The sequence below is a fragment of the Arvicanthis niloticus genome, chromosome 1 (genome assembly GCF_011762505.2).
Source record: "Arvicanthis niloticus isolate mArvNil1 chromosome 1, mArvNil1.pat.X, whole genome shotgun sequence".
NCBI lineage: Eukaryota > Metazoa > Chordata > Mammalia > Rodentia > Muridae > Arvicanthis > Arvicanthis niloticus.
Window position 1 is genome coordinate 117056896 of NC_047658.1, and position 19985 is coordinate 117076880.

Below are 19985 nucleotides of genomic sequence, written 5' to 3' on the forward strand. Positions count from 1 at the left end.
GTGCTCTTTTCTGTGTCTTTAGTTGGGAACTAGCTATATAGGGATCTGTCTACCTGCTGTGTACTTATAGTAACATCTTTATTTTTTATTTTTTGTTTTTTTGAGACCAGGTTTCTCTGTGTAGCCCTGGCTGTCCTGGAACTCACTCTGTAGACCAGGCTGGCCTCAAACTCAGAAATCCGCCTGCCTCTGCCTCTCAAGTGCTGGGATTAAAGGCATTCGCTACCACTGCCTGACATCTTTTTTATTTTTAATTTTATTTATGTGTATGAATGTTTTGCCTGCATCTGGGTCTACCACATGTGTGCACTACCTTTGGAGGCTAGAAGAGGGCATTGGATCCTCTGGATCTGGAGTCCCATGGTTGTGAGCTTAAACGGTGGTGTTAGAACTCTGAATCCTGATCCTCTGCAAGAGCAGCAAGTGCTCCAAACACTGAGCCATCTCTTGTACTAACAACTTGAGCCATTAAAATTGAAATTTAACTCTTGGGTTTTGCTAAAATAATGAGTTGGATGTTTGATGTTAAATGAAAGGTTTTGTTTATGAAAGCCAATTAAGTTTATGTGTGAATATTAATTACCTAAGGAGAAAAGTCCTCATTTTTCTAATGAATTTGAAGAATTAAAGCTATAGAAACATTGCAGTGCTGCTACTGAACAGACAAGAATTAGTGGATATGTGTTGTTGGCTGGCAACTACAACTTTTTACTTTGTTTTTGCCTTTTGAAACTAGATATTGGCTATTGTAGCTGCTACCATACCAGGCTCGGTAGGACTTTTGCTTTTTTGCCTGTTAGTTTGGGGGAGGGGGAGTTGTGGAGGGCACACATGTGCCACAGTACACCTGTGAAGATCACAGGATGACTTGGGAGTTGGTTCTCTATTCTACCATTTAGGACTCAAGAATTGAATCCAGTCAACAGGCTTGATGGCAGGCACTTCTACCCACTGGACCATCTTGGGCTCCATTATTGGGGCATTTTAAAGTTAGCGTTGGAACTAATTATAATTAGTGTTAAACCTGACATGATAATCACATGGCCTTTTGTCCTAACACTAAATAGGTCAAGGCAGGAAGAATGCTATGAATTCAAAACCAGAATATTCCAGATCAACCTGGCCTATAGAGCAAGACCCAGTTTAAAAAACAAACCAAGAACAGCAGGGTGTAGTGGTATATGTGTGTAATCCAAGCACGTTGGAGGCAGGAGAATCAACCTGTCTCAATCCACTAATGGTCTATCCCTAAGATCTATAATCATGAATGTTTTGTCTGCATATATCTTGTGACTGCCGTGTTTGTGTCTAGTGCATGCAGAGTAAGAAGAGGGCATTGTATCTTGAAGTGGAGTTAAGATCAGTTGTAAGCCACCATGTGGATATTGAGAACTAAATCCAAGTTCTCTGTAAGAGCAACAGCTAATCCTAAAAACTGAGCCATCTCTTCTAGCCCTACTCTGAAATAGCTTATACATTCTGTACTAGTTGCTAGTCCTGTTTTCTTCTCAACCAGATGCTCACTGCTAATTTGAATAGGTATCAAATTTCATGAAAAAACTAAGATGAGTGTTTTAGGGGATAAGGTAGGGCAAGGGTTAACCTAACATCACTAATATCACACTTTAAGTACTTGTGACTTTTTGCCACATCTGAGCTGATAAGGAGATTAGTCTTACTACCCTGGTATTTGCTCAACACTGATACGGTACAAAAAGGGCTCTTAGTCTTTTGCTATTCCCTGTGAACATTTTAAGCATATACAAATAGAAAAAAAAAAAAAAACATTCATTAGGTATTAGGCAGGCACCTATTGCATTCTAGACATTGTGAGCAGGCAGGGATCAAAACAGGGATCCTTCCTGGAGTGATCACAAAAAAGAAGGAACAACGATTATAATATACTGAAGTGTGTGTGTGTGTGTGTGTGTGTGTGTGTGTGTGTGTGTGTGTGTGTGTACAGGCATACCCTTTGTGGAGTCAGAAGAACTCTGAGTTATCCTCCACCACCTTGATGGATGAACTCATTGGGCCTGCAGTCAAGCACCTGTACCTGTTCAGCCATTTAGTTATGACACCCTGGGAATAATTAGACCTTCCTACTCAGAAAGATTTGTCACTTACGAGATCTTGATGCGTGAATTAAAACAACTAGGACAGTTAATTGTGGCCCAGGATCCAAAACATCTATGTATGTCTACTCTTAGAACAAAAAAGTGTCTAGGAGATAATCTGGGTCTTCTAAAACCTCCACCAGTTCTTAATCTAGGAGGCATTCATGAGACATGGTTTCCAGTCAGACATTCTGAACCCTTCTGAAGATGTTCTTCAGTCACCTTGAGGAGAAAATAAAAAGCCCCAATTCAACAAGAAAACACAAGCATAAATTTATTACTTATTTGGGTCCCAGAGAGACCAAGGAACAGGGTGCTCCAAGATGGACTGTGACACACACACACACACACACACACGTGTTACTGCATATAATACCTCAAAGGGAACCTCTACTCAGAAAGGTGAGATTCTTCTGCAAAATCCACATTGTGCTTCTTGGGCCCCAGTCCTAGAGACTAGTTCTTTTAAGTCAGGATTTCATTGTGTATCCGTGGCTGGCTTGGAACTCAGATTCACCTGCCTATGCCCCCGGAGTGCTGCCCACCACACTCAACTATGAACCCATGACCTCTAGGTGTCTCCCCACCGCCCGTACTTGGTCTCCCAAGCATGTCTGGTTCCAGATTCTATGGGCAGAGAACCTGACTCTGACTTCGAGGGGGCAGGGGCAGCCATTTTAAGACCAGAGGATCAAGTAAGGGATCGTTTCACATTGGGAACGCTGGGGACCGCCATTTTAAGAGCACCCTTGGCGCGTGCCGCCATGCGTGTACGAACAGGCAGCCGCCATCTTGGACATTGGCTGCAGGCGCTGAGTCGCGCTGTCCCGCCCCACGGCCTCTCAGGCCACCTCCACCCGGGGCTCCTGTCCCTGGGCCCGCGGAAACCACCCTACTCGCCCTTGTAGTTCTCGCTGTTTTCGTTGTGCGCTCGTGTGAATGCTCCGCGGCTTCTGAGCTCTCGTTTTAACAACCCCCCACTGGGGGCGCTAGGGCATTTTATACTCCGCGATCTCCAATCCTTACAATGTCTAACCGGCTCGACTGGCCCTGTTCCCTGGATATGGCAAGTGTATCAACTAAGGATCCTCTTTCCCAAGAACGCTAACACAGGCGTTGTCCTCTGAGGCTCTGAATGACTTTATTCTTCAAAAGCCTTTACCTTTTCATAGCTCCAGGTGAGCACCCGGGCATCCCCTCTCCATTGCCTGAACGGATGGATTACCGAGGGAAACAAGCAGGATTTTGGCAGTTTAACGGGGTCCCTTTATAGAGTAAAAGGTGCTTGGAGTTGGCCTGAAAGGGTGAGGAGATGGACTAGACATGGGTAAGGAGGGCCTTGTGCTTCAGATAATCTCAGGATAAGTGCGGGTAGAAATGGACTGTTACAATTTCCAATCTAAGGGCGGGTCTGGGAGGGGGAGATGAGTTCAGAGAAGGTACAGGGCTCTTCAGAGGAGTGCACAGAAGAACTTCTTCTCCCGGAAGGGGTTCTCTGAAGTGGGCACAGGAGTGATGAGGGGATCCTCACAAGCGTGGGCATCACAGTAAGTCATCAGGTCTGCTGCTGCCTTGGACACCTGGAACACAGCCAGGAGAGGAAACAATAACCAGAATTCCTGAAAGGGACTGCAGTTCTCTTCACCAAATACACTATCTTTTTGTTTCTGGTGCCCTTTGAGACAGCCCTCTCCCCCATTGCCAGTCCTCAAGAACAACTTTCCTGCAAAGCCCAGTTTCTGCCTCTGACCTCAGGGTGTCAGGAAAAGAAGCATCTTTTGGGGGTGAGGGGTGATTGCAAACCTACAGCTGAGGCCTGGAGGACTAATGGGAGCCAGGGTCGCACCCACCTTTATCCGGCACAAGCTGGCCTCAATCTTAAGCTGTTCCACCATCTTGCGTGCTTGGCCAATACTCATAGTGCTGTTAACAGGGGTCTCTCCTTTCATCCTGGAGTAAAGACAGACAACTCTGTACCCTCAGCTCTTCAGCAACCACACAGCTGGGATTGTGCCCCATATTTTGTTCCCCTAATATCTCCACTCTTCAGTGGCCATCCCATTTTTTTTTAAGTGGGGAGAATAGAGAAGGTGAAATGAAATGGTCTCCTAATCCCTGGGTCCTGGTCATCAAACTTACAAACGATTTAAGGATTTTAAGTCTTTGAGCCAAATATGTTACCAGCAATGAAAGCCTCAGAAAGAGCCCCACCCTGATGAAATCACATCAGCCACATGTCCCCTTAAGCCCTAAAGAGAAAAAAAGCTGCTTTCTACTCACCTGAAGTGACAGCAGCAGCAGCCTGGGGTGTAGGGTCAGTGGGGAGGGGGCACCAAACCCTGCCTCAGATAGGTGCCCCACCCTTCCAGGACTTGGAGCTTAAAATATCTGTAGCACTGACAGTTAATGCGGAGAAGGTCACTAGAGATGCTCAGGCTAGAGGTCCTTGGAGGGGTGGTCTCAGTGTCTGCAGCTTAAGCACTGCCCAGATGCCTGGTACCTGAAGGATGGGGGATGCTGGAAGGAGCTGCTCAGATTCTGGAGCATACCAACTGCCTGGACAGTGGGGGAGTCTGTCTGCTGTCTGCATCCCCTGTGCACACCCTCTCTGTTGCTATCCGACTACCTGCCCCTGCCCATTGTAGGAGTCCTTAGTCTAAACTAGATCCCTCCCCAAAGGACCTGAGGCAGAAGCAGGCTCCCCTCTCAAATGGGGTGGTCTGGGCCTGTGACAGCCCCTGCACTAGAGTCTGTACCCGCTGCGGGAGACCCTGCTCATTTGAAAGTCTGACATCAGCTAGGCCGCTACCCCATCCCCCACCCCCACCCTGACACAGCACTTAGCACCTGAATCTTCATTTCTTTTCAATGACTCTCCATTCTTCAGATCTAGGAAAATGTGACACTCTACAGGTGATGGGCTTCTAGATCACCCCTTCTACCCACAAGTGACTTGAGTGGGGAGATCCAAGGGCAGCTGAGGTAACCATCAGGAAGATACCTAAAGAAATGATACATCAAAGAAGAGAAGCTGGGGGAAAAGAGACATGCAGAGACCAGATCAAAGGATCAGACAAAGAGGAGGTAAGGCACCTTGCACGGAGTTAGTGTGAATATTGTGAACACAGGTGGGACCTTCTTGGAGTAGGGAGTAGGGTGGCAAGAGGTGGAATTAGGGAGATAGGGAATTGATTTGAAGTTTTTCATGTAATTTGAGTAGATTGCTATTATTCAGAAAGATGTGCATTGGCCTTGCCTCCTGGAGGACAGTATCTAGAAGATGCCACCTTCGGAGATCTAGTCTCATGTTTTTGTAGGTATTTTGAGGTTGACTGCATCACGTGGGTCACAGGAGGTCAATCACTCAACATTAAAAACTGGAGACTGAAAAAGGTTGAAATACTGCCACGCTTGACTAGCGAAAGACACCATCTGCACAGCACACAAGATTCAGGTTCTGGCAGGGTGTAAGGTTCTCTGAGCTCCCTTTGGACTCCTACAAACTCAAGGAACTCTACTGAATTAAAAACAAAAACAAAAAAAACCACCAACAACAAAAACAGCATTCATTTCACACCTCCACTCCATCACAGTGAAAACACTTGTGGTAAATGTATGGGAAGAGGGTTGTGATTGAGGCCTGGGAAGGAGGACCAAGGGGACGCTGCTGAGTCTCAGCCCGCGTTGGAGATTATAATGGGCCCTGGATGAAGAGTGAATTGTTCTGTTAGCCACTCAATTAAAGTGTAATGGGGCTTCTGGCAGAGACAGTGGGGAGCAAAGCATTTTACAGGCTCTGCCCTCTATGCAGGGCTCAGCCCCTGCAGTCGATTGACAGATGGGCGGGGCTTCCTTGGTAGCCGGAACTGCCTTCTCTAAGTTGCTCTGGCAGCGGGAGGCCGGTGAGTCTGCCTCGCTGCTGGGGCCAGCTGGTGTCCTCCGTTACCCCAAGGGTGGGCGCCGCAGCGTCGGCCACAGGGCATGGTGCCAGGGTAGGGGTCACCTCCTCCGTGAGCGAGGACAGGCCAAGAGGAGGCAATTTTGACTGCTCTAAGGCTGCAGGCGTTGAGGCCCACTGACAGGCTGTGCGACCTTAGGCAAGTCACTCACCTCCTTGCAAACCTCTGGCATTCTGGATCCATGTCTTCTGTGTTTCGAGAGAGATTTAAGGGCCTCATTCTCTGTATGTAATACTTCTGTGAATATATCAAGGAAGTTTGTCCCAGGCTCCCGTGACTGGAAGAAGAGTTCCACTGAGGCAGTGAGTGGAAGCGAACTCAGTGGAAGGAGGTGAAGGCGTAATTGGAAAAGAGGCGCGTGTGAAGCAATGGTCCTGCTCCCCGTAGTCTTCAAAGCCAGCTGAATAAGCTTGTCTTTTTTTGTCTCCAGCTACCCTGGAAAAGAAACTGTTTTTTCCCTTCTCTTTCTCCAGGAACCTTCAGCTGCCCCAGCCCATGGCCAAGGGTATCGTCCCTGTGGAAGACCAGCCAGGAACTCAAAGCCCGAAGCTGGGGCCAGATCCCCTGCTGTCCCCATCATGGTCAATGACCCACCAGTCCCTGCCTTACTGTGGGCCCAGGAAGTGGGCCATGTCTTGGCAGGCCGTGCCCGCAGGCTGATGCTGCAGTTTGGGGTGCTCTTCTGCACCGTCCTTCTTTTGCTTTGGGTGTCTGTGTTCCTCTATGGCTCTTTCTACTACTCCTACATGCCGACTGTCAGCCATCTCAGCCCCGTGCATTTCCACTACAGGTGAGAAGCCGTTCCATTAAAGTAGCAGGGTCTTAACTTGAAAACTACTTCAATGACTTCGGGAGCATCCTCTGTTGAATCCCAGTATTGACAGAGGATGAAATCATATTCTAGTGTGCTAACAGAACTTCTCACCTCCTGAGCCAAGGCTGGAGCAGGTCTGGGCTGGTAGGGTTCTAGGTCTACCTCTGCTGCTAAATTGTGGTTAAAAAGTGCCTGGTCACATATGTAATACCAGTCTTGAGAGACTGAATTGGGACAATTGCCATGAGTTCCAGGCCAGCCTGGAATACAGGTTGAGAACGTGTCTCAAAAGGGTTAAAAAACAAAACAAAAAAACTTAGAAAAGGATCAGTCTGTTCTGTTTAGGTTGCATGAAACCTTTTGAGGCAATTCAACCTCCATGGGCATCTAGGAGTTACTGTAGCTTTTAATACATGAGCTATTAGGAAATACCTCCTTTGCCTTTTAGTTTACTGCCATGCACCCCCAATGGTATGTACAGTAACCCATGGGAGTTCTACTTCTTACCTAGGCTCCTAGTTCATATCCGTTTTACTCACACTGCTGAAGTCTCTGCACGTCTCCCAGCAGTAGCTATAAGACTGATCAACACACACAGAGAACACTTTGATGAACATTGGCTTAAAATCTTTGTTCCCCAAATCCCAGATCCCTGGTCTGTGCTGTCATGTCTAAGGTGGATCTTTTTTTTTTTTTTTTTAAATAATTGTTTTATCTCATGTGCTTTGGTGGTTTTGCCTGTCTGTATGGTTGTGGGAAGGTGTCAGATCTCCTGAAACTGGAGTTACAGGCAGTTGTGAGCTGCCATGTGAGTACCTGGGAATTATCTCAGGTCCTCTGGAAGAGCAGCCAGTGCTCTTGACCACTGGACCATTACTCCAGCCTCAAGGGAACATGACTCTTACATATATAGTGTATGTGTATGTATGACCAGGTATGAGCTGAGTATCCATATACTATGTGCAGTTTTGCATGTAGATAGATTCAGGAGGAATTTCTTTTTCCAACATAGGCCTCAGTCCAGAACTGCTGAATCAGACTCTGTAGGAGAGGGACCCTGAAATCCACCTGAGACCATCAAGAGGGCCTTTAGAAACACCTGTGTGTCCTGTGGCTCCTCCCTATGGGTTCTGTTCTAATGAGGAAGAGAATGAAAGTCTTACTAGGATCTCTTGGCTCTAGTGGCCACATTTGTTCTTCATTTCGTGTGATGGAGAAAAGGGCTGGGTGCGAGGAGGGCCTCTAGGGACCAGGTGTGAGGGCAGGCAGACAGAGCAGGCTGTCACCTCACCAAGTGTCATTTATCCCTTGTCATTCAGGACAGATTGTGACTCCTCCACCGCCTCACTCTGCTCTTTCCCTGTTGCCAATGTCTCCCTGGCTAAGCATGGACGTGACCGGGTGAGTCTGAGGACTGACAGAGGCTTTGATTGCTTGAGAAGGAGAGGGAGAGCACGGATTGAGCAAAGGACTTAAGAGAAAGGCTCCGAGGCAAACAGGTTGAAAGGAAAACCTGGAAGTTGATCCCAGTCACTGTGACACATATCTGTAATGACAGCATTAGGAGCAAAAAGAGGCAGGAAGATTATTTTAAATCTGATATCAGCTTGGGCTGCATAGCCAGACCCTATCTCTCTCCCTAGAGGCCCTGATTTAAAAAATAGGATTCCAAGCTTAAAATGGCCCTTGAGATCAAAAAATAAAACAAAAAAAAAAAAAGGACTTTGAGAATTAGTTTTTTTTTTTTTTTGTCAGTCTTAACTTGAACATTATTTTTTAAGTGTTATTTAAGAAGAAACTGACTTTATAGTAGAATATGAGCTCTGGTGTAGTGACACACATCATAGAAGGATGCTGACCAGGCTGGCCTCGCTCGAACTCTGAGATCCACCTGCCTTTGCCTCCTGACTGTTGGAATTAGATGTGTGTGCCACCACTGCCACCCTAGGGAGGATATCTTGAGTTTAGGAATTTAAGAGCATCCTGGGTAAGTTAGTTCCAGGCCTGCCATAAAAAAAAAAAAAAAACAAATGAGCTTGGGAGGTAGAGGCAGAAAGTTAGCCTGGATTATTTGAAAAACAAATAAAAAGTAGTTAACCTTGAAGTTGTGATCACCCTGTCTCAGCCTCCTTTGTGGTGGAATTAAAGGCAAGCAGGAAGTGGGTAACCTCAAACTTCCTCTGCTTCCTAAATGCTGGGATTATTATTAAGTATGCACCACCATGCCAGGCCTGGATTTATTTTTTCAACCACCACTTTTCTAGTTTTTTTTAAATAGATTTGTTAAGTTAAAACTTATATAATACACAGTTTACCTCTTAAGGTATATAGTTGTTTTATCATTCTATGTATTTATTTGGGACAAAGTTTCACTATGTAGCCTTGGCTGGCCTGGAACTTGCCATTTAAATCAGACCGGCCTTGAATTCACAGATACCCTCCTCCTTTTGGCCTCCTGGGTGCTGGAATTAAAAACATGCACTGCCACCCTAGGTAGTTCTATCATTTTTAATAAATTCACTGTTGCACACATACTGATACAAATAGACAAACTTAATTTTTTTAAATTAATAAGCAATTTGCCTTTAAAAATTAAGAAAGACTAGAATAACTGCTACTACAGTGATTGTGCAAGAGCTGACTAGGGAGGCAGAGCAGCACTTGCTTAATTAGCAAGTAAGGGCAGACTAGGCCCAGGGGGACAGCTCCAGTGGCACACAGGCCTGAATCACAGATGGCCCAGTTGGCAATGTGACTGTTCGCTTCTAGAAAAGAAATGCAACAGGACTCTTCTCGTAAATATTAAGTCCGAGTCAGACCTAAGAGCTCACAGGGTGAATGTGGAGGTGCGTGCCCAAAATTTCAGCAGCAGAGGCTGAGGCAAGAGAAGTTCCATGAATTTGAGGCTTTATAGTGAGTTCTTGGCTAGCCAGAGATACATAGCAAGACCCACTCAAAACACAGGGTTCCCTACCCTAGGCCCCAAATAAAATCAAACCAGCAAAAATAGAAGTCTGGAAAGCTAGGGTATCTAGTGACCAGGAGGGGGCAGCATCGAATCATGATTAAACAATGGGAAGGCCTGTAGACCCAAGGGATTTTGTTGAGTACTTAAAGAAGCAGAGACAGTACATGGCCTGTCATTCATATATATATATATATATATATATATATATATATATATATATATATATATGAATATATATATACACACACACATATATGAATATACATATATGTACATATATACATATGTATGTATGTATATTCATATACATATATACATACATATATACATATGTATATTCATATACGTATATGTATATATTCATATGTGTATATATTCATATATTCATATATACGAATATACATATATACATATATATTCATATATACATATATATTCATATATTCATATATGTATATACATATATGTGCGTGTGTGTGTATATATATGAATGACAGGCCAGGCATGTTTGACACATACCTTTAATCACAGCACTGGGGAGGCAGAGGCAAGTGACTCTCTCTGAATTTGAGGCCAGTCTGGTCTACAGAGTGAGTTCCAGGCCAGTCTCAAAACACTACAGAATTTCTTTTAACAAGATGTGTGTTACCTTGGGCAGGTACTAATGTATGGACAGCCATATCGAGTCACCTTAGAGCTTGAACTGCCAGAATCTCCTGTGAATCAAGACTTGGGCATGTTCTTAGTCACTGTTTCATGTTATACCAGAGGTGGCCGAATCATCTCCACTTCTTCACGCTCAGTAAGTGTTTATGGACAATATAGGAATTTGCAGACAATGATGGGAGAATCAGAATATCTGGCTAATGTTTTAAGAGAAGACTCCTTGGCTCTGAGATCAGGCCCAAATCAGGATAAGTGAAGAATCTGCTTAATAAGCTAAACATTTGTCACTCACCTAGCATTCCATGGCATGTCCAACTGTAGAGTAAATAATACAGCTGCTCTGAAAACAAGCAGGCACCCACCGGAAACATGGCAGCTTTGAGATAACCAGCTTAACTGTTAGGAGTTTTAGAGTAACTCCCTCCTAGCAAGACTAGGAAGAAAGGCAGGCTCTTGTCAGTAGTGGATGCTCATGGGACACTGGGTCCACTGTTCAACTGTCCACAGAGCCACTGCATTTGAGGAAAGCTTTAGGTGTTATGTTGGGACACATACCCAACCCAGAAGGCAGGCTATATGCAAGCAGACTGCTTACCTCAGGGAGGTGACTTTAGAAAGGGGGCTTTCACTGTATTAGAATTAGAAAATGAGGTCAGATAGTCGGGAGTGGTTACTGGAACAGATGGAGAGGTTGGGTAGGTGGTGACTGAGAATTAGAGAAAGAGAAGGAACAGGAAGCCTAGAATGAGCTTTTTGCTCAAGCATGGGGCAGGTGGACGGAGCCCCTGTCTCCAGCTTGTCCTCTTGGCCCTGTCAGGTGATGCTGCATTACCGCTCTCAGCTGCTCCAGACGCTTGACACACTGGTGTTCTCCACCCTCCTGTTGTTTGGCTTTGCTGAACAGAAGCAGCTCCTGGAAGTAGAACTCTACTCCGACTATAGGGAGAATTCGGTAAGTGGGGTGACAGAGTTAGGAGACAGTTCAAGTGGCCCAAGATTGCACCTGAGGAGCCCATGGGCAGTCAACTGCAAGAGCCACAGAGCCTGGAAGTGGCCCTCAGACTGACTGTGCCTTCCCCCCTCCCCTTGCAGTATGTGCCAACAACCGGAGCAGTCATTGAGATCCACAGCAAGCGCATCCAGATGTATGGGGCTCACCTCCGGATCCACGCCCACTTCACCGGGCTCAGGTAAGAAGCCATGGAAGGAAACCCTGACAGCTTTCCTGTGACCTGCCTAAAATGAAGAGAGTCTCAGGCAGAGGTGACCAGTAACAATCACATCCTATTTTACAAAGGCCAGAGGTAATTCTCCCTGGCTTCACTGTGCTTATCAGCTTTCAAGAGAGCTTCTTAAAAGTCCCATGTGAGGAGCTGGAGAGATGGCTCAGGGGTTAAGAACAACCATGAGGCAAGTTCCAGGGAATCTCACTTATTCTTCTGGTCTTTGGAGACACCAGGCATTCATGTGACATATGTACATACATTCAGGCAAATACACATAATTTTTTTTTTTTTTTTTTTTTTTGGTTTTTCGAGACAGGGTTTCTCTGTGTAGCCCTGGCTGTCCTGGAACTCACTCTGTAGACCAGGCTGGCCTCGAACTCAGAAATCCGCCTGCCTCTGCCTCCCAAGTGCTGGGATTAAAGGCGTGCGCCACCACTGCCCAGCCACATAAAATTTTTAACAGGCATTTTTTAATATCCCATATGAGATGACAGACCCTTTCATTCCAGCACTGGGTGGGCCTAAGGCAAGAAATCTTGAACTACAAAGAAAGACTTTCAACATAATGAAAAGAGGAAGAAAAGTATCAGATGAGCCAGGTGTAGTGCCCTGTGTCTAGCCCCTGGTACTCAGACAACATACTGAGATCCATGTGCACCTCCACCCCCCCACCCCCCGCCACTGTACCCCAGTCGAATCTCCATGTAATCTACTGCCTTGTTCTGTTGGCTCATAAAGTGCTGGAGTGACTAGAGAAGTTACAGTTGAAGCCGTTGTAATCCTGTGGCCTTGTGATTCTGAGACTGCCTGAAATCCTTGGCCTTTATTAGAACCTGGTGCAGTGTGGTCTGGAACCTGGGCTAGGGAGTGGGTGCCACAATGGCAGAGGACAGCTCCAGCCACACTCATTCAAGCTGTCCTACAAATGTTTCTGGTGTGCTGGAGTCTAGTGCTACCTAGTAATTGCTGTTCCGTCCTGACCCTATTTCCCCGTCTTAGGTACCTGCTATACAACTTCCCCATGACCTGTGCCTTCGTGGGTGTGGCCAGCAACTTCACATTCCTCAGCGTCATCGTGCTCTTCAGCTATATGCAGTGGGTGTGGGGTGCTGTCTGGCCCCGACACCGCTTCTCCTTGCAGGTCTCAAGGGGCAAAGGCCCTGATTTTCTTCCTTTGGTGATCAGGGGCATGTTAGGGCTGGGGTGTGATTACTGCAGAGGAGAGTCAGGCTTCACTGCTCAGTGGTTACTGCTCCACAGGTTAATATCCGACAAAGGGATAATTCTCGACCTGGGGCCCAGCGTAGGATCTCTCGCCATCAGCCAGGTAAACTGGTTGATTGACAGCATCATTGAGGGGTAGACTGGCTGGATCAGAGGGTCTGCCTGCCTCCAGTATGAAGCATGTGGTACTCTGGAACTGAGGGTGCAAGGAGAGGCTGGAGGAGGTGGAGTTGGCCCTGCAAGCCAAGGATAACCACTGACCCTAGCTGTCCTCTGCTTGTGGGACCTAAAGGTCAGGAATCTACCCAGCAGTCAGATGTGACAGAGGATGGTGAGAGTCCTGAAGATCCCTTAGGGACAGGTATGGTTTGGTTCCTCCCTCATTCCTCATCCCCAGCACTCCCCTTCAGTGTCTGGGTCTCACCTTCTGTCTCACCTCTGTTGTTCCCCTTCTGGCTGAAGAGGGCCAGCTATCTGAGGAAGAGAAACCAGAGAAACAGCCCCTGAATGGAGAAGAGGAGCCAGAGCCAGAGGCTAGTGATGGTGAGAGGCACTGTATGTGAGGGGTGGTGTGGAGTGGGAATGCCATCCCACCCCTCTTTACCTGTCTCATTTGCAATTTTGCTTGGCCCTTTTCTGGTTCCGCTTCAGGCTCTTGGGAAGATGCAGCTTTGCTGACAGAGGCCAACTTGCCTACCTCTGCCTCAACTTCTGCCCTTGCCCCTGAGACTCTGGGTAGCCTCAGGCAACGCCCAACCTGCTCCAGTTCCTGAACAAAAGGATGGATTCCTCACATTCCAGCACTTTCCCATGGGGCACCTTTTCCCTTGTTCCCTTAATAAACTATTTTGTGCCAGCTGCTTGTGTGGACATCAGAAGACAAGTTTTAGAGTCAGTTCTCTCCTTCCACCACCATATGGGTCCTGCAGAGTCAAACTTGGGTTGTGGAAGATTTTGTTTTGTTTTATGTATCTCTGTATGAACCTACATAAGTATATGTACCACATAAGTGCAGAAACCCATAAGGTCAGAAGAGGGCAGATCCCCTGGGGCTGGAGTTTTATAGAGAGTTGTAAGCTACCATATTGGTGCTGGAAACCAAACCTATATCTGCTGTAAGACCAGGAAGCTCTCTTAACCACTGGGCCATTATCCCAGCCCTGGGTATCAGTTTTTATTATTTTGTTTTTATTTATGTGCGTGTGTGCGCACTTCTCTGTATGTATGGACATGTGTGTTGCTAAGTCTCGGAGGCAGAAGAGGGCATCAGATCCCCCCCAGAACTGGAGTTACAGGTGGCTGTGAGCCTCCTCACATGAGTGCTGGGATCTGAACTGCACTCTGCAAGAACAGCCAGTAAGCACTCTTAACTACTCAGACATCTCTTCAGCTTCCAGTGTGTTCCCTTTTAAAATTATTTTTAATTCTGTTCATTGATGTGCATGTGAGTTTGGGTACCACTGGAGGCCAAAAGAAGGCATTGAATCTTTCTGGAACTGCAAATACATGGCTGTGAGTGAGCCACTGACTTAGTTCTACTGCTGTAATGAAACACCATGACCAAAAAGTAAGTTGGGGAGGAAAGGGTTTATTTGGCTTACACTTCCTTCCATATGCTGTTCATCAAAGGAAATTAGGACAGGAGCTCAAACAGGGCAGTAACTTGGAGGCAGGAGCTGATGGAGAGGCCATGGAGAGGTGCTGTTTACTGGCCTGCTCCACCTGGCTTGGTCCGCCTGCTTTCTTGTAGGACCAAAGATGACCAGCCCAGGGATGACCCCATCCACAATGGGCTGGGCCCTCGGCCATCAATAACTAAGAGAATGCCTTACAGCCAGATGTTATGGAGGCATTTCTTCAAGATTCTTTCATTTTAGAAAACTAGTTTGCATGTCAACTTGACGTCAGACCAGCCAGCACAACCACCACGTCGTGCTAAGAATTGAAATAACATCTTCCTGGAAAACCAGCCAGTGCTCTTAACTACTGAGCCATCTCTCTAGCCCCTGTATTGCTTTCTTTAAAAGGATAGTATAAGAGCATTACACATTACAAGGGGATTTTAAATTGAACAAATTATTTAGTCTATGATCTAATGTTCTCAATTTCTTGTACTAAGTCAGGCATTGAACACCTATGTTCCTGCTACTTAGCTGGAACAGAAATGTTCTTTGAGCCCAAGTATTGAAGGTTGACTTAGACAATTACTTTGTTTTCTTCTTCTTCTTCTTCTTCTTCTTCTTCTTCTTCCTTTTAAGTTTTAAACATTCTTAGAGGCTGGCCTCAAATTTTTAGCAACTCTCCTGCTAAAGTTCTGATTTCCAAGCTTGCACCACCTCACCCAGCTGTCATGACTTTGGCTTATTTTCTGAGATCGTCTCACTATGTAGTGCAGGCTGTTTCTTAGCGACCCTGCCTCAGCCTCCTTAGTGCTGAGGAATGGAGGCAGGCACCACCACATTAGTGTAGCTCTTTCTGTCCATGACTTAGGGAAGAAACCCCATCCTGGCCAGAAAGAGGCATCCTGCTCTAGCATGTGATTCTCATCTCCCTCAGGGGAGGGGGACAGGGTAGGGCGGGTCCGGAGAGCATCACTCTGGACTTTACACCCCTCCCTTCTCTGTCCGTTGGGAGGCAGAAGACAGGAAATGACTGCCATGAATGTGGTAGGATTTTTACCAAAACAACTTTTTGTAATTTAAGCCCCAAGCCATCCACAGATGTTTTCCTGTCTGATACCAGCCAGGTGCCCTCCCTCCTCCAAGAATCCTCCTCTCCCCATCCTTTCACATGACTGCAGCCTTTGGATTCTCAGTTCCTAGCTGCTTTCCACATTTCATTCCTCTGTCAGAACCCAGGCATCCTGGCCTCCAGCTGAAACCACTGCATGTGATTTCCCCTAATCCTGGCCCCGTGACTCAGTCCCTCTGAGGGAACCAGCCCTCTTTTTGGCACACAGGGGCTAGCTAGGTGGTGACATCAGAGTTGAGGAGTATAAAAGTTCTCAGCCAAAATAGAATTGAAAATACAACCTGACAGTGGCCTGTGACAGGGACCTCTCTGCCTGATATCCACAGATGTCTCAGGACATCTTGCTGTGCCAAGGCCTCCCCACTGGTGAGAGGCTACTGTGGGCCTGGGGAAGAGGGTGGACAGAGAGAAGTCTGAATTGCTTGGATTTGTACTAATGCAGGTAGGAAGTGATGACTCCAGTGTCCACCGCCACCCTTTCTTCCTTCTATCTCCTGTCTTCTTTATGGATATTTGTAAATCTTACTAAGCATTGCTCTAGATTGGTCATTTCTCAGGGTGGCTGTGGACTCAGTCCACCTTTCTTCAGTTCCACCCTGAACTGAATAAATCCTTTCCTCTTCCTCTTTTCTCAGCACTTTTGTTTATCCATTAGATGCCTGCTTCTAGCATTTTGCATGGTGCTTCCCAAACATCTCTATCTCTCTCTCTCTCTCTCTCTCTCTCTCTCTCTCTCTCTCTCTCTCTCTCTCTCTCTCTCTACTGTGGGGCTGTATTTCATTATTTTTTATCCCAAATGAAGCAGTCATTTGTGACTTTAATAATCCTGATGATTTGGAGGTGCCTTAGATCAGACAAAAACCCAGGTTAACGATGACTGTATGTCTCAGCCCACCTCTTTCCTTTGCCCATCTTGATCCAATGTTGTACTTTTCACAAAGGTCTTGTCCTGGAAGGCAGAGCTGACAGCATTTACTCATTCACTCCTTCCCTTCCAGGCTCCATGTTGGGCTCCCTTTCCCTTCTGTGGCTGGCAGCCATGACCACCTCCTTGGTTTCCCAAGCTCAGATCTTGACCCCGGAAGACTACCAGGAAGGGGAAGAGGATGATGTGACAGTAACTATACCTTCCTTAGCTGTCCCTTGCGACTATGACCGTTGTCGCCACCTGCAGGTGTCCTGCCAGGAGCTGCAGAAGGTTGGGCCAGTAGCTTGCCTGTGCCCAGGGCTCTCCAGGGAAGATCAACAGCCAGAGCCTCCTCGCCTGGGAGAAGTGCAACTAGTGGCTGAAGAAGGCTACGCAGTGGTTCACTGGTGTGCTCCCTTCTCTCCAGTCAACCATTACCAGCTTTTGCTTTGGGAAAGCAACGGGGCTCCACAGATGAATGCCCCGCTCAATGCTACAGTTCGAAGAGCAGAGCTGAAAGGACTGAAGCCTGGGGTTGCTTATGTCTTTTGTGTGGTGGCTGCTAATGACGCTGGTGAGAGCAAAGTTCCTGGGGCAGATGTTGAGGGTCCTGAGAGCTGGACTGGCCCTGACTTTGGGCCCTGTCGAAAGCTTATCATGCCGCCTAAGCCTGTTACCCTGGTCCATGCAGCTGTGGGAGTAGGCACAGTCTTAGCTCTACTGAGCTGTGCAGCCCTGGTCTGGCATTTCTGCCTTCGTGAGCGGTGGGGTTGCCCCCGACGTCAAGGTATTGCCCAAGCTTCAGAAGCTCTCTGATGGGAGTCCCATCGACTACAAACAACTCTGGTGCAATCCAACCCCATCTGGAGAGCCCAACCCACTCCCAGGAGGAGTGTGAGGAGTGTGAGGCTTGCTGCCACCTGGCACCAGAGGCACAGCCAAGCCAGAGCAGCTCAGGCAATTAACCTCAGAACTGAGTGCTTGTTTAGTCCATAGCTAACTGATCATTATGTTCCTTCCCTGTCGGGGGTTAGAAAAAGTAGCAATTATTCCTTGGAATTCAGATGAAAATGATTTAAGCTTTATGGGCTTGAGAAGGTAAAATTACAGGCATTATATATGTACTTATATATAGTCAGTTAAAATGGAGCTATTTAAGGCCTGGCATGGTAGTTTACAATTTTAATCTTCAGGGCACTGGAGGCAGAGGCAGGAGGAGCTCTCTGAGTTTCCAAAGAAGCCTGATCTACATAGAAAAATCCCAGGCGAGACCAGATAATATAGTGAGATCCTATCTCAAAAAGAACAAAACAAAAACAAGAAAAGGAGGAGCAGGATAGAGACATTGTTCAGCAGTTAAGAGCACTGGCTATTTTTCCAGAGGACCAGAATTTATTTCCAGCATCCACATGGCAGCTCACAACCATCTGTAATTCCATTTCCAGGAGTTCCAATGTCTACTTCTGACCTCTGCCAGCATCAGACACTCACATACATACATACATACATACACACACACACACACACACACACACACACACACACATATATATACATACATTAGACAAAACAGCCATACACATAAAATAAAAATTAATTTGATATATAGCCATTTAAAAATATAATCTCTTCATAGCTCTTAGGCCTTTCATGGCAAGCAACAGACCAGGTTTGCCCTATTGGCTGTGTTTTGCCAACACCCGTTTTACTCAAAAAGGACTCTGCAACTGTGGGTGGCGGGTGGCTTCCACACATATTTTGAGAATGAGCTTCTGCAGGGTAGATGTTGAGACTGTAGCTACATCCTTTTGCTACCTTTTGTTTTCTTACTAAGGATGAGCCTGCTCAGAGTCCACGGTGTCTATGGAAGCTGAGGATTCAAAATAAGCACAGGCTGGAGGAGACAGCGGCCAGGCTTCTGTCAGCACAAGTTAGGGGTTTTGTCTGTTACTAATGGTTTATGCCAATGACTCCCCACAAGCTTATGTAATTGTTTTTCCACTGTATTAACATTAAAGGGAATCTAAAATCATTATATTTTCAGTTTCATGATCCTGTTTAATTATATAAATATATAAATATATATATATCACTTTTGGCCAAGTTCAAAGGTATGCCTATTTTTCAAAGTAATATACGTATTTTTGTGTTGTGTTTGTTTGAGACTCACTGTGAAGCCCTTTCTAGCCCAAATCTCCCTATGTAGAGCCAGTTGGCTTAAAACTCAAGGAGATCCTCCTGCCTCTGCTTCCTGAGTGCTGAGATTAAAGGTGTGTGTCACCACACTGGGCTGTGTTGGTGTTTGGCTGTTTGGAGGCAAAGCTATACTATTACCCAAGTTCTCAGTAAATTATTAGGGAACCTAGGAAAAAAATTAAAAACCACCCCTGAAGCCAGATGTAATGGTATACACACTTTAATCTCAGCACTTTGGAGGCAGAGGCAGGAGGATCTCTGTGAATTGGTGAAAAAAACCTGGGCTGCATAGAGTTCCAGGCCAAGTAGGACCAGTGAGGCCTTGTCACAGAATCAGTAACTTGCTCAGGTTTTCTTTTTCTGGTATTCTCATTGAAAGTATCATTATTCAAGCTAGGTGGTGGTGGTGGTGCACCCCTTAACCATAACATTTGGGAGGCAGAGACAAGCAGGTGGATCTCTGTGCTGGAGGCCAGCCTAGTCTATAGAGAGAGTTCCAGGACAGCAGAGTTACACACACACACACACACACACACAAAATCCTTGTCTCAATAAATAAATAAATAAATAAATAAATAAATAAATAAATAAATAAAAAAGAGAAAGTATCATTGTTCATCTTTTAAATTTAACACACACTAAAACCAGTACTGCTACCCTCTCAAACCGCCATCCCACAAACATGGATCAGGTAATACAGTTTGTTGAGCCAAGTCGGCAGTTTGTAAAGGACTCGATTCGGCTGGTTAAAAGATGTACCAAACCCGACAGAAAAGAATTCCAGAAGATTGCCATGGCCACAGCGATAGGATTTGCTATCATGGGATTCATTGGCTTCTTTGTGAAACTGATCCATATCCCTATTAACAACTTTATTGTGGGTGGCTGAGTCCTTTCTCATCATGGGTCAAGTGAACCAATCAGGGGGGACAAGCTCATGAAGTAAAACCTTGCGTGGATACTTTGTGGTTTTGTTTCTTTCCATCTTCCTATGAGGTTTTTTATTTCTAAATTAAAATAATTTCAAAATAAACACTTTTTCCATAACAGACATTTATCCAAAAACAACAACAACAACAAAAAACAGTACTGCACTTGAGCAGGTATTTACAAACCTCAGCAGGACTCTTTTTTTTTTTTTTTTCTTTGAGACAGGGTTT

The 19985-nt window shown here is 46.0% G+C and overlaps 3 protein-coding genes and 1 pseudogene across 6 annotated transcripts; 3 read left to right on the plus strand and 1 right to left on the minus strand.

The window, feature by feature from the left end:
* Positions 1-2489: 2489 nt before the first annotated feature.
* On the plus strand, positions 2490-13827 carry Bscl2 (BSCL2 lipid droplet biogenesis associated, seipin). Of its 3 annotated transcripts, XM_034511746.2 has the most exons (12): positions 2490-3292; positions 5002-5198; positions 6547-6863; positions 8207-8288; positions 10514-10657; positions 11339-11473; positions 11614-11711; positions 12747-12888; positions 13008-13074; positions 13264-13332; positions 13434-13514; positions 13623-13827. In XM_034511746.2, the coding sequence occupies exons 2-12, from the start codon at positions 5124-5126 to the stop codon at positions 13742-13744; spliced, it is 1332 nt and encodes a 443-aa protein (XP_034367637.1). In that variant the 5' UTR covers positions 2490-3292; positions 5002-5123; the 3' UTR covers positions 13745-13827. The 3 variants fall into 3 exon arrangements, with proteins under 3 accessions (XP_034367637.1, XP_034367640.1, XP_076772921.1); XM_034511749.2 differs by lacking the exons at positions 2490-3292; positions 5002-5198 and adding an exon at positions 5938-6016; XM_076916806.1 differs by lacking the exons at positions 2490-3292; positions 5002-5198 and adding an exon at positions 6023-6211.
* Positions 3239-4828, minus strand: Gng3 (G protein subunit gamma 3). Its single transcript, XM_034511756.2, has 3 exons — positions 4395-4828; positions 3965-4064; positions 3239-3694 (listed from the first exon to the last, which is right to left on the minus strand). The coding sequence occupies exons 2-3, from the start codon at positions 4061-4063 to the stop codon at positions 3566-3568; spliced, it is 228 nt and encodes a 75-aa protein (XP_034367647.1). The 5' UTR covers position 4064; positions 4395-4828; the 3' UTR covers positions 3239-3565.
* A 1814-nt stretch (positions 13828-15641) lies between the features above and the next one.
* On the plus strand, positions 15642-18664 carry Lrrn4cl (LRRN4 C-terminal like). 2 transcript variants are annotated; one of them, XM_034513797.2, is made up of 2 exons: positions 15642-16088; positions 16721-18664. In XM_034513797.2, the coding sequence occupies exons 1-2, from the start codon at positions 16049-16051 to the stop codon at positions 17443-17445; spliced, it is 765 nt and encodes a 254-aa protein (XP_034369688.1). In that variant the 5' UTR covers positions 15642-16048; the 3' UTR covers positions 17446-18664. The 2 variants fall into 2 exon arrangements, with proteins under 2 accessions (XP_034369688.1, XP_034369762.1); XM_034513871.2 differs by having other exon boundaries at positions 15643-16164.
* Positions 18665-19479: 815 nt separating this feature from the next.
* LOC117722954 (protein transport protein Sec61 subunit gamma pseudogene) lies at positions 19480-19784 on the plus strand (annotated as a pseudogene).
* Positions 19785-19985: the final 201 nt, after the last annotated feature.